The sequence below is a fragment of the Choloepus didactylus genome, chromosome 2 (genome assembly GCF_015220235.1).
Source record: "Choloepus didactylus isolate mChoDid1 chromosome 2, mChoDid1.pri, whole genome shotgun sequence".
NCBI lineage: Eukaryota > Metazoa > Chordata > Mammalia > Pilosa > Megalonychidae > Choloepus > Choloepus didactylus.
This window is the reverse complement of record NC_051308.1, coordinates 102105266-102119808: the sequence shown is the minus strand read 5'-3', so window position 1 is coordinate 102119808 and position 14543 is coordinate 102105266. Positions and strand designations below refer to the sequence as shown.

Here is a 14543-nt window from a genome sequence, read left to right as displayed (position 1 = left end):
TCATTAATAGTCGGATGCAGAATATTAATGGCCAATAAAATTTGGCCATTAATAAATAAATAAATAAAGGTAGAGCTATTATTTACACTCAGTCCTCAGCGTCAATGTTTGTTTCTTAAACTCACCCATCCTTTTATCTGTCCATCTTTGTTACTAATTTATCAACAGTATTTGGAGCGTACATAGCTCTTTGCTAGGTTCTGGGGGTAAGCAGATGAATCAAATATGACCCATACCTTGGGACAACTTTCACTTCAGCAGGGAAGGCACTATTTATTTGCAAAAGAAGGCACAATTGTGTATAACATATTATTCTTCACGATTTGGGGGGGGGGGGAGTACAGAATATGCATATTAACAAACATATGCTTTAAAAGAAAATTGTTTTGTATTTCTGAATAAAGTGTATATCCATATGCACCTATGAACACGTATATAATTCACCAGTATTGGGAGATTTTCTAGTCCCACAAATAATAAAATGTATTTCAGACTCTGAATAAAGTTGTATTATTTAGTCAATAAACATTAGTCTTGCTGAGTCTGCAGCCCTTCCTTTTAAACCAGTTTATCATAGATAAAGACTATTCTAAAGTGTATTCTGCAATGACAAGGTGTCAGAAACTTCTAAGGAGCTGACTCAGGGTCAGTTCTTTTAAGGCCAAACAGGTTTCCAGTGTATATTAATTTTCTGAGACAAATAAAAAGTAAAAGATGACTTTTGAGCATTATTGCCCATTTTCTCCCTGAAGTATAAAATACAATATAAAAACATACTAATGCATTTTAAAAATGCATTGTATTTAGTAAATAAATATGTAAATCAAGTCTACATGGGAATGAAATCCTATGCTATTTATTTGCATTCTGAGAGAATTCCCAAAACATCTGTGGGAAAGATTATTATCTACCCCATAGGCTGCTTAGCCAACACTTTGCCAATTTCCAAACATCTGAAAATTCTACTGAAGCTGCAGTTGGTATTTCTTTGATTTCTTTCTTTTTTTAGCCTTGTCCCATTTACTTGTGACCAATAAACTGGAACAATTAATTCATCCTGAGGAAGGTATTAACATATGATTTCATCATTAAAACACATGGAACTGTTAAGGCTATTTGCTCCATTTCTGTGTGGCATTGTATGTGGAAAGAAAGACTGGGCTAGGAGTCTAAGGTTCCAGATCCAGTTCTGCTGCTGAGCGACCATGGGCAAACCAAACCTTGCAGAGCACCAGCTTCTTCATTAGCAAATTTGGAGCTGGAATAGATGATTTTGAAGGTCTCTACTAGCACTAATATTCTATGATCCTGTTCTTTCAGAGTATCTCTGGTCAATTTTCCATGTCATTACATTTCTAGGCTTATTGCTTCTTTCTTCAGTTAAAAATAAATTTTGAATGTATAACTAAGTGATGGTAATGTGAGATATTGATTAAAAACTAAAAAATTTTTTTGAATGGCAGTCATGTATTGACTATCCAGAAACCAGAGAAGGGTAGTGAAGATAGATAAAGGTTTGTAATTCAGGACTTCAACAAAACATTAAAATAGAAACAGGAAATATATTCCTAGAATGACAAAAATGCTTTTCCAATCTATTAAGTCTTTATGCTCAGGTGATAGTGACCAATGAAACCTCATTTTCTGCTTAGCACTCAACCAGAGGAAATGTTATTAAACTACCACAAGGGACTTGAGTTAGTTAGAAATATGAACATTCAACGTGGTAGCTCAGCATGGTGCTACAGAGGGAATGCCGTACAAATATACTTGTGAGGTGGTCATGGCAGCAGGCAAGGGGATACAAGCTAATTTCCAACAGACCTTCTTTTCTCATCTCATAAAATATCCATGAGGAAGATTTGATGTCCTCCTCAGAATGGCTTCACCTAAAGTACATTTAATTGAGAGAGATGATTAAGTCTCTCATCTCTGGGTGAAAGTGCTAATACATGGCACTTGAAATGAGATTTCTGACAAGAAAAATGAAATTGTTTTGATTTGTATATTATTTCCAATATCTAACCTAAATCTGTTGAACACAGTGGACTGGTTGTGGAAAGTCCTAAGAGGGAAGTAGAATGGTAGCTTCCTCTTACCTCAGTTCAAAATAGTTGATACTGGGCAGACAATAACTGATTGAGAGGACGATAGACTCAGTATGTTAAGGGCAGGGAAGGACCTGAGGGGATGCTGGCCCAGATTTCAGTTAACAAATGAGGAAACTGTAGCCCAGCAACACAAAGTGAGGTATCCAGGGGTACACACTGAATAGAGGTGACTGGGTTGCAGCCCGGGTTTGATAAGGCTTCGCTGCCACTGTGAGGTGCCTAGAAGGGAAACCCTAAAGACTGCAGAGCCCCAGCTATTTACCAAGGATGAGCAACTGGCACATCTGGGCAAGCTAGCACTGTGTCCCCATACCACCTAGCAGTATCACCCTGTCACTCACATGCCTCTTTCTCTGCCAGGTCCACTGCAACAACATGTTTGCCAAAGGAGTGAAGATCTTTAAGGAGGTACAGTGCTACTTCCGCTCGGAAGCCAATGAGTGGGAACCTAATGCCGTCTCCTTCCCCCTTGTCCTGGATGACGTCAACCCCAGTGCTCGGTTTGTCACGGTGCCCCTCTATCACCGCATGGCCAGTGCCATCAAGTGCCAATATCATTTTGCTGACACTTGGATGATGTTCAGTGAGATCACCTTCCAATCAGGTGGGGAACTTGAGGGCCCTTTAGGGAAGTGGGAATAGGGTGATGAAGGAGGAAGGCCCATGCCCAGAGTTTCTCATTGGCGAGTGTTTGAGAGGAACAGGGTTGTACAGGTGGCTTCTAACTGGTGGATAGAAAGTAACCTTTGTGTGACTAGTTTTAATTGTGGAGGGATAGGATAAGAGCGGAAGTAGACAGAATATTTACTTGACTATTCTTACTCACACATTTGTCTAAAAGAGACATAACATTAAGAATTACATAACCAACCAACCAAATAAGAGTGTTTAAATCATATAAATGTGTTTAAAAATGTGTTTAAAAATCATATAAATGTGATTTAAAAATCATATAATGTGTTTAAAAATCATATAAATTCAGGAAGAATATATAATTGCTATTAAAATATTTAAATGAAAATTTCCAGATGTATACAAAAGTGAACCCCCATCCATCACTAAGCTTCAATAACCACTGATATTTTACCATATTTGTTTCATGCATTCCTCCTCCTTTGCTGTAGTATTTTAAAGCAAATCTGAGACATTACTGATTTTACTAGTGAAGCTTTTAGAATGCCTCTAAGAAAGAACATCATCTTCATAAGCATAATACCATTATAACATCTAAAAACATTTGTTAATAATTCCTTAAAATCACCTAGTAGCTTGTTCATTTACAAATATCTCTGAGTGTCTAATAATGTCCTGCTAAAGTTTGTTTGGTTGAATCAGGATCCAAATGAGGTCTTTCAGCTCTATTTCCTTTATTATATCTCCTAGGTCTCTTTTAATCTAAAACAATCCCCTCCTTTTTTTCCTAATTCCATTCTGGGTTGGCTGATTGATTTCTGTGGTGTGATTTTACCTGATCTTTTGTCCCTTGTCATTCTTATTGACTGAAGATTACACCTGTCTACTAGATTCAAGTTAAATATTTATTTTTGCCAAGAATTCTTCATAGATAGTGCTGTGTACTTTATGTTGAGCATCATCAGGGGAATGTAATGTTGGATTCTCTCACTTTTAGTGGTGCTAAAATTTAACTCTGTATTCAAGTGGTTATCCTTTTCTGTGAAAGTTCTTTATGAACTTTTACTGTGGTAAAATATCTACAACTCAAAATTTCCCATTTTAACCACTTTCAAATGTATGATTCATTGGTATTAGTTATATTCACAATGTTATGCTACCATCACCACCATCCATTACCAAAACTATTTTCACCACTGCAAAGAGAAACTCTTCATCCATTGAGCAATAAATCCCCATTCCTCCCCACCCTACTCTCAGCCCCTGGTAACCTGTACTCTACCCTCTGTCTCTGTGTTGTAGCATGTATCAGAACTTCATTCCTTTTTACATCTCAATAGTATTCTGTTGTATAGATATACCATGTGCCAGTTTGGATATATTATGTCCCTCCAAAAGACATGTTTTAATCCAATCTTGTGGGATATTTGCATTAGGTTGTTTCCATGGAGATGTGACTCACCCAACTGCCGGTGATAATTTTGATGAGATTATTTCTATGGAGGTGTGGCCCTGTCCATTCAGCATGGGTCTTGATTAGTTTACTGGAGTGGTTTAAGAAGAGCCACACAGTCCCAGACATTTGCTGACACTGATGCTTAGAGATGCTTGGAGATGCAGACAGAAGGACTTCAGCTAAGAGATGAAGCCCAGAGTTTGCCCCAGGATAAACTAAGACAACACCCCCAGATGCTTAGAGAGAAATATCCTGTGAGAAAGTCATTTTGAAACCAGAAACCCGGAGCAGACACTAGCCACATGCCTTCCCAGCTGATGGGGGTTTTCCAGGAGTCATTGGCCATCCTTCAGTGAAGGTATCCTGTTGTTGATGCCTTAGTTTGGATACTTTTATGGTCTTAGGACTGTAACTTTGTAACCAAATAGACCCCCTTATAAAAGCCAATCCATTTCTGGTATTTTGCATAACGGCAGCATTCGCAAACCAGAACACACCATATTTTGTTTATCCATCCATTAATGGACATGTGGGTTGTTTCCACCTTTTGGTTCTTGTAAATAATGCTGCTGTGAACATTAGTATACAAATATCTGTTTAAGTCCCTACTTTAAATACTTTGGAATATCTACCTAGAGTTGTGATTGCCAAGTAATTCCAAGCTTTTTGAGGAACAACCAAACTGTCTCTTTTACAATGGCTACACCATTTTACAATCCCACCAGCAATGTAAAAGGGTTCCAATTTCTCCACATCACTGCGAACACTTATTTTCTTTTTTTAAAAAACATCCCAATCCTTTTCCTATGAGAGCCACTGGGTTGAGAGGAGTGTGGCTGTTTCCTCTCCCCGACAAGGTGTGTGCTCATCCATTGATATCAGTGTACTCTGAAAAGTGGGAGTCATCTGGCAAAAATGTTACTTTGCCTGCTGTGTTCAAGGCTCCCATTAGACTGGATATTGTGAACTTTGTTCATAGCAACTTGTGCAAAAACAACAGACAACCCTATGCTGTCCATGAGTTAGCAGGTCATCAAACTAGTGCTGAGTCCTTGGGCACTGGCAGAGCCATGGCTTGAATTCCCAGAGTTTGAGGTGGTGGGACTCACCCATCCTGCCAGGGTGCTTTTGGAGATATGTGTTGTGGAGATCACATATTTGCACCAACCAAAACATGGGTTGTTGGCACCATAGAGTAAACACAATACAGAAGTGATATGCCATCTGGTCTGCCCTGGCTGCTCAGCCTTACCAGTGCCGGTCATGTCTGAAGGTCATCAAATTGAGGAAATTCCTGAACTTCCTTTCGTGGTCAAAGATAAAATTGAAGGCTACAAAAAGACCAAGGAGGCCGTTTTGCTTCTTAAGAGACTTAAGGCCTGGAATGATATAAAAAAGGTATACTCCTCTCAGCAAATGAGAGCTGGCAAGGGCAAAATGAGAAACCATCATCACATACAGCACAGGGGACATCATTTATAATGAGGACAATGGTATCATAATCATTCAGAAACATCCCCGGAATTACTCTGCTTAATGTAGGCAAGCTGAACATTTTGAAACTTGCTCCTGGTGGGCACATGGGACATTTCTGCATTTGGACTGAAAGTGCTTTTTGCAAGTTGGATGACCTGCATGACATTTGGTATAAAGCTGCCTCCCTCAAGAGTAACTACAACTATCCCATGCACAAGATGATGAATACAGACCTTGGCAGAATCTTGAAAAGCCCAGAGATCCAAAGAGCCCTCTGAGCACCACACAAGAAGATTCATCACAGAGTTCCAAAGAAGCAGCCACTGAAAAACCTGAGAATCATGTTGAAACTAAACCCATGTGCTAAGACTATGCACCAAAACACCATTCTTCACCAGGCTAGGAGTCACAAACTCAGGATGGATAAAGCTGCAGCAGCACTAGAGGCCAAATCAGATGAGAAGGGGGGTTCCAGGCAAGAAGCCTATAGTAGGGGAAGAAAGGAAGGAAGGCTATTTGTGTTAAGAAGCAGCAGAAGCAGAAGCCTTTGGTGGGAAAGATGACTGCAGCCACCAAGAAGCCAGCAGAAAAGAAACCTACTACAAAAGAAAAGAAGCCTGCTGCTTAAGTTGCTTATTCCATAAAAGTCAAATCATTTTGGACACCTTATTTTGAATAAAGACCAGATCAAAAAGTCAGTGAGAGAAAAAACAAACAAACAAAAACATCCCACTGCTTTTTAGTCTTCATGGTTTCTGATAAAGAAAAAGGCACTTAGTCTAACTGAGGATCCCTTGGATGTGAAGAATCACTTCTTTTCTACTACTTTTAAGATTCTCCCTTTGACTTTGGCCTCCGACAGTTTGACTATCATATGCCTTGGTGTGATTTCCTTTGAGTTTATCCTATGTGGATTTCATTGGGCTTCTTGGATGTGTATATTCTCAACTCTCATCAAATTTGGGAAGTTTTCAATCATTATTTATTCAAATATTCTTTCTGACCCTTTATCTTCTTTTCCTTCTGGGGCTCCCCCATAATGCATATGTTGGTACATTTCATGTTGTTCCGTAAGTCCCTTAGACTCTGCTCACTTTCTTTCATTTTCTTTTCCTTTTTTCTTTCTTTTTTTTTTGCTCTTCAGATTGAATAATTTTAATTATCCCATTTTAAAATTTGCTTATTCTTTCATTTGCCTGTCTAAATCTCCTGTTGTACTCCTCCAGTGTATTTTTATTTCCATATTGTACTTTTCATCTCCAGAATTTCTGTTTTCATTCCTTTCAAAAATTTCTAATTCTTCCTTTGGTTCATGTATCATTTTCCTGATTTCCTTTAGTTATATGTCCATGATTTCCTTTAGTTCCTTGAATTTATTTAGGAGAGTTGACTTAACAAATTTGATCAATATTTCCAATGTTTGGGCATCCTCAGGGATTGTTTCTGTTCTTTTATTTTAAACCTTTGAAGGGGTAATCTCTTCCTGCTTTTTTGTATGCCTCGCTGAAGTCTGGACATTTGAATATTTTGATCTGTTAATTCTGGAAGTCAGATTCTCCCCTTTCCCCTGGGTTTTAGTGTAGATTGGCTCTATCTTAAGGTTTTTATTTAATGCTTAGTACAGCTTGTACTGAACTTATAGATTAGCCTGCAGTGAACAGTTTGGTTCTTCTCAGACCTTTTGTCTTGTCTTGAGCATGAGCACTAGTTTTCAAGTGCTCCTCTGTATGTGTGAATGTTTCTCCTCCAAAAAAGGAGTGTCTCTCTCCAGCTTTTCCTTCAGGAACCCCCTGAAGGAGAAGCTGTGCTCTTTGTCTCAATCTTAGTCTTTCACCCAGGGAGCTGCAGTCTGCTGGCTCTGCTCCACCTCTCTGCACCTCTTCTCTGCCCCAGGTAAATTCCTGATTAGTCAACCAAACATGTGCTTTGCATCAGTCTCTTGACAAGTGGGGTGGGGCTGATGTAGAAGCATCTTAAGTTGCTTGCTTAGGTGTGCTAATAACCAGCCACCATGGACCCACACTGGAAATGTGTGCAGCCTCCCAAGCCACCATTGGTCCCACAGGCTGCCGTGCTGAGGTGAGGAAGGGGAGGGGGCCAGGACAAGTAAACATGTTCCATGGCTTTCCTGCCATTTTTAGGTTTTCTTTTTCCTGCTTCAGCATTCACTAAGTTGTTGTCTAGCATCAATTGTTTTACACAGTTCTGGGAAAGATGGTTCTGACAGATTCTGCCCATTTTTTTTGCTATTTCCAGGGGTGGAGGTAGGCTTCTGTTTGCTGGGGGCATCTTACTCTGCCATCTTGCTCATGTCACCTTCCTATGAACTTTTACCCTAAGTTTTACCCTTCATTCATGACCATTGACTGACTTATTGTCTCATTAGTGTTGCTAAATGTTTTTCTCATTTTTAAATTCCTTCTTCATTTATTAGCTGAATTTCTTCTGAATAGAACTATTCCCCATGCACTAGGACTCTTTGTTTATCTGAAATATAGTTACAACAAGACTATTTTTCCCTTTAATTATCAATTTTCAGAGTAATGAATTAAAACCCTAGCAAACTTCAATGGGTCTAACAAGTTTCATTTTGTTTCTTTTCCTTGTTTTATTTTTTAGTATCATTATTCACTAATTGCTTTTTATAAATTCAATATAATTAATCAATGGTAATTATTATTCTTTTTGATGCCCAAATTTTCTATATTTAACCAGAGAGTGACCCTTTAAGCTGGCTCTGTGTCCTTTGGACCCAACCCTTTAAGCCTTTTACAATTTTCTTGTTTATTGAAAGAACAAGATGTCCCAAGCTCCTTTTGAACATTTCTTGCCCTAGACCTGGAATCAATCATTTCCTCAAGAATTCTGGTTCTGTTTGGTGAAGAATGGTATTTAGATCTCAAACTGGGCAGCAGGGATACTCATTGCTATTGGCTTATCATTGGTTCTTGGACTTTTCAGTGGATGAAGATAGGAAACATTTTTAAAAAGAAAAAAAACCTCATGAGCTCACATTCCACTTCCAATTCATATGAAAGATTATGGAGTTTTTAACTTAAATTTGATTCATACCTGGATCTCTAAATTTGCTAAATATCATGTTTTTTAATAATGATTACAACATTTGCTTTATCTTAGTATTCAAAATAGTAATACCAAGATTATGAGTAGTAATATGACTATTGAACAAAATTTAAGATTTCTTTGCCATTCTCTTTGTTCTTATAATATGAGAATGTATAATCAAAATACTGTGTTCTGTGGTCAGTTGGAATAACAGTGAAATGATTATTTTCTCCATATAGTTATGTCACCAACATGATAAGTTCATTTTATTCTGTTTGTTTTCAGTTTTTAGGGATTCATTTTAAACCTTAAAACACTATTCTTTTTTAAAAAAATACAGTTTTATTGAGATATATTCACATACCCTACAATCAACCACAGTGTACAATCAATTATTCACAGTACCATCATATAGTTGTGCATTCATCACCAGAATCAATTTTGAACATTGTCCTTACTCCAAAAAAAAAAAAGTAAAAAAGAACACCTAAACATTCCATTCCCACCATCCCAACCTATTTTTTTCACTTATTTTTTGTCCTCATTTTTCTACTCATCTGTCCATACACTGGATAAAGGGAGTGTGAGCCACAAGGTTTTCACAATCACACAGTCACACTATGTAAGCTACATAGTTATGCAATCATCTTCAAGAATCAAGGCTACTGGGTTGCAGTTTGACAGTTTCAGTTATTTCCTTCTAGCTACTCCAATACACTAACAACTAAAAAGGGATATCTATATAGCACATAAGAATGCCCTCCAGAGTAACCTCAACTCCTTTTGAAATCTCTCAGCCACCGAAACTTTATTTTGTTTCATTTCGCTTCCCTCTTTTGGTCAAGAAGAGTTTTCTCAACCTCACAATGTCAGGTCCAGGCTCATCCCCAGGAGTCATGTCCCATGTTGCCAGGAAGATTTACATCCCTGGGAGTCATGTCCCACATAGTGGGGAGGGCAGTGAGTTCACCTGCTGCATGGGCTTAGAGAGAGATCGGCCACATCTGAGCAACAAAGAGGTTCTCTGGGGGAGACTCTTAGGCACAATTATCAATAGGCTTAGCCTCTCCTTTTCAGTAACAAGCTTCATAAGAGCAGGCCCCAAGATTGAGGGCTTATCCTAGTAAATTGTTAGTCCTCAATGTTTGTGAGAATATCAGTAGTAACCCATGTGGGGAAGTCCAACATTTCTGTATTTTCTCCCAGTTCTTCAGGGGGGACCCTGCAAATATATTTTTATTCTCAAGGCACTATTCTTGATTGAACAACAACATCAAACAGTGACTGAGCTTACCGGATGCGAGGCAGTGTGCCACATATTCAAAAGTTAAAAGGCATTCAGGATATTGTCCTCACCATCCAAGTTTAGATGGGGACACAGAACATATGAAAGATTTTTCAAAAACTGTTCAAAGTGGTCTCAACAATAAGCAGTCAGAAACAGGGGCCACTAGGAACGGTGTTTGTCCTGGATAAGTTAAAAGGTGTGAGTGTTGTACTGGGCTTGGAAGAAAAATACAGGCTTAAAATAATGTAAGACAGGAGGAGAGGATAATTTAAAGGTAAAGCAGAAGACCCTGTCATTTCTAATTTGATTTTTAAAGAAGCAAATTTTGAGATGGTTGGCTAATTAAGACATACTGTTAAGAAAATAGAGCATATGTTTAGAAGAGTGAGTTTGAAGCCTAAATTATTTCTTGGGCTATAGATTTGACCTAAGAGTAAATGGACAGATTCTTTTACATGAAGTATCCATTAAAAGTGGAAACAGATGCTCAAAAGCAGTATTACTTAAGTTGTGTTAAGCAGGTGACAATAGGTTCCCATTCATCCTCAGAGATTTTCTCAGCAAAGTAATTGGTTCACTTACCATAATACAGTTAAATATAGCTGCAGACCTCAGTTTTTGACTCCTGGGGTATCTTGGGTGTCAAGTCTAATGTCATGAAATAATAATTCTCACTGGAGCCTGAAGACTCAATTCAGAAAAGCACATGTAGATGCCTGTTACCTCCCCATTTATACAATAATGCTAAGAAGAAGGAAAAATATAGGATTTTTTGGAAGGAATGTTTTTCAGAAGGGAAATGCATATTTTAGTGTTTGACCCTGTTGATTAGACAAATCAGAGGGAAATATTAGTTGCCAACATTATTCTGAGAAATACTCTTTTGGGGCCCAGTCTCAGAAGTAGCAGCATAACTATCAAAGGTACTCCAATGTCAATAATCTATAAGGATAAAGTTTTAACTTAGAAGTTAAAGGGTTAGGAATGAGGCACAGTGGAAACAGTCTTATAAAACAATTTTATTTCCTTGAAGGAAAGAGCATCCTAGCATTATGTCTGTTCTATGCCCACTGACTCACTGTATTCTTTCTAAATTTTGCTGAATTAGCAATTCAATTCCTATGCGTGTTTCCTATACATGCTTTATGCTAATGCATGGTCAGAGTGATGAGACCACTGTTTCTCAAACTCTTTGTACCCTGACACAGTATATAATATTTGAAACAAAAATTTTATAAAAGAATATCTTTCCTTACCATAGAGATGAATGGTGACATTTTTTATTTGGTATATTATTCTATTTTATTTCTTAAAAAAAAAAAGTTGACTGAAACCCATTAAATTGATTTCACCATGTGCTAGGTTACAACCTGCAGTCAGAAAACAAGTACTACTTATCTGACTTATCCTAGCTCTGACTCACCCTTATTTTGCAACAGATGCTGCAATGTACAACAACTCTGGAGCTCTGCCCACCTCTCCTGTGGCACCCACAACCTATGGTACGTGTGATTCCTAGTTTTAAAAATTAAGTTGAAGGGACTTCCTGAAGGATGAAGAGGATTGAGATTTGCAAAGTCCTAACTGTTTGTGTAGAAAGCTTGAAAGCAGGTAGGTTTGGATAAAGATTAGCCCTGGAAAGGTGGGACAGTCCACCTGCAAAGCCAAGGGTCCAAACTCACTCCCTTCACTGCTGGTTATTGTGATCCTTCAGCTGGGATAGGGCCTGGAGTGCTTCCAGCTGTTCCATGAATGTTTGTGAAGCTTGGGCAGAAACAGGGAAAGGGGCAATTCTAGATGATAGCGATATTGGGGATCTTAATGAATGGGTTGAAATCTACGAAACAAAATGCTGGTCTCTAATTGGACATAAATATGCAAAAGTATATTTATTGCTTCAGACAGGCACTGGCATACCAGCCAGCAATCTAGGAGACATGCATGATTGAATATCTCCAAAGAGGGCTCTCAGCTACCTTAGCATGTCTCGAAGAATGTGAAGTGTGAAACTAGCTCCTCACCTCTTTTTCATGAGGTACCTACCAGGGGCCTGAAGACCCAGGATGTGGTTATAAGATAGGGACAAAATTTGGGGGAAAACAGAAAAACTCTCCATTATGCAGTCTGAGATATGGTGATGGTGGTGGGATCTCCTATCCCATGGAGGAGGAGTATAGTATATAGGAGCAAAGTAATAAAATAGCAGCAAGACCAAGAATAAGCAAACACATTAAGGATATGTTCCAGTTTGCTAACACTTCCGGGATGCAAAATACCAGAAATGGACTGGCTTTTATAGAGGGGGTTTATTTGGTTAAACAGTTACAGTCTTAAGGCCACAAAATGTCCATCAACAAAGGGTACCTTCACTGGAGAAGGGCCATTGGTATCTGGGAAACCTGTATTAGCTGGGAAGGCATGTGGCTGGTGTCTGCTTGCTTCCAGGTTGCATTTCAAAATGGAGTTCTCCAAAATGTCTGCATCAGCTTCAAATGGCCATCTTCAAAATGTCTGTCTCAGCTCCATGTAGCTGTGAACTCCTTCTGTCTTAGCTTTTATAGAGCTCCAGTGGACTAATCAAGGCCCACACTGAATGGGCATGGCCATACTTCCATGGAAATACTGAACCAATAGGTTCCAACCTAATCCACACTAATATGTCTGCCTCAACAAGATTGCATCAAAGAATATGGCTGTTTCTGGGGGACATAATATATGCAAACCAGCACAGGATAATACTTCAGAAATATTAAGGATAAATATCCTAAAAGAACAGTTTCTATTTCCATGCCCCTAGTCCAGGTCCTCATGCTTTTACTTGCCCCATGAAATGATCATATTCTCCTGTGTTTCTCTTCCTGACCACAGATCCAATGCTTAAAGTTGATGACAGCAACACTCGGATCCTGATTGGCTGCTTGGTGGCCATCATCTTCATCCTCTTGGCCATCATTGTCATCATCCTCTGGAGGCAGTTTTGGCAGAAAATGCTGGAGAAGGTGAGGAGTTGTGGGGCGGGCATGGGACAGAAAGTCGCTCCTCCCTTTCTAAGCTCCTGTTGCTCCAGGACTGAAAGACAGATGGTAAGAATTTGTAAGTGGTTAACAGAGTTAACCAGGGCCGCCAAGAAGCAAAGGGCTGGAGAAGTTTGTTGCTGAAGGGAGCCAAACAAGGATAATCTAAATTCATTTTCTCACTTTTGGAGATGAGATCTTGGAACCTCTCAAGCAAATTCAGGAAAACCCTTCCTAATACACTGAATCTCAATTCAGGCTTCTCCTTTGAAAATTCTGATTCACAGGGTTTGGGGTTTGTGTAGGCATCTGTCCTTTAAACAACAACAACAACAACAACAACAACAAATGACACTGAAACTGATGCACAACCAAGGTTGAGAATAATTCTCCTAAAACCTAGCCAAAATTTCTCGTAATGCTGTTGAAGTTCTCTTTTTCTTCTTTCGCTATTTGTTTGCTTGTTTTTTTGTGTATGTGCATGTGCAGGAAAACATCCAGCCTCATTATTACCCAAGCCAAGTTTCTCACAATTCTATTCCTGTTTCTTTGTGAACTTGAAGTCTATGATTATGTATCCCTCCTCAGACTCTTCTTTTCTGGGCTAAATGATCTGAATGATTTTATTACATTTCTCTAGCACTTTACGGTATACAAAAAAGATTTGACTCATATACATAATTTTATTTAAACCTCGTTGGGTAATAAGGAAGTGAGCCCAACAGTTATATTTTAACTTTTTCTGATGAGAAAATGTGATGTGCTCAAGATCATACAACTAGTATTTTTTTCTTCCATGCACTATTCTATTGTCTGATCTTGAAATATAATGAATTTTTTCTTCCAAAACATATCTATTCCATTAAATATGGAATGGCTATGACTTTTGTATGAATTTTCTTGGTTTCCTAGGCCAGATAGCAACTACCTGGACACTGTTGCTAAGTGTCTGATTCTCTTGGGGTCTTCTGATGACTAAATGATTGTACCTGTGATCATGGACACCTTTCCTGGCCAATGAGTTCCTCTCAGTAGACCTGGACTCTGAGAGGTTATGCAAATTCTGGGCTGTGAGGCTTCGAACTGCCTGCTGAGGGCAGAAAAAAGGAAGGAGAGAATAACATGATTGGTCTCGGTGCTTGGGTGTGGGTTCTTGGGGGAGAACAAGGCCTGTGTGGAATATACTTCCTCGGAGGGGATAGAGTACCATGAGAACGGACCTGAATCTCTAGAGCTCTTTGGATGTTGGACAGGAGAGAAGGGGCTCAAGTCAAGAAGTGAAGGGAATGACCCAGACAAGCAGCCTGCAGTCCCTTCTGCCCTGTTCCACATTCAGATTCCTGAGATGGTTGAGGTTTATTTTAAGGTTTTTAGTTAGCAATATTTCACAGAAGAGAAGACCTCCTTGCTTTTCACAAGGACCTCCTCCATCAGTCTGAAAACATTTTACCTCAATTAAAGCTTTCAATACACAAATAGTGACTGAAGACTGAAAAACA

The 14543-nt window shown here is 38.8% G+C and overlaps 1 protein-coding gene across 4 annotated transcripts in view; it reads left to right on the top strand.

The window, feature by feature from the left end:
- DDR2 (discoidin domain receptor tyrosine kinase 2) overlaps positions 1–14543 on the top strand; it is a 159643-nt gene that overhangs the window by 124562 nt on the left and 20538 nt on the right. For all 4 annotated transcript variants that reach the window (XM_037825470.1, XM_037825469.1, XM_037825471.1 and 1 more), the window contains 3 exons: positions 2472–2715; positions 11470–11532; positions 12899–13029. In XM_037825470.1, the coding sequence (XP_037681398.1) occupies positions 2472–2715; positions 11470–11532; positions 12899–13029 (438 nt within the window). The remainder of the gene's footprint in view (positions 1–2471; positions 2716–11469; positions 11533–12898; positions 13030–14543) is intronic.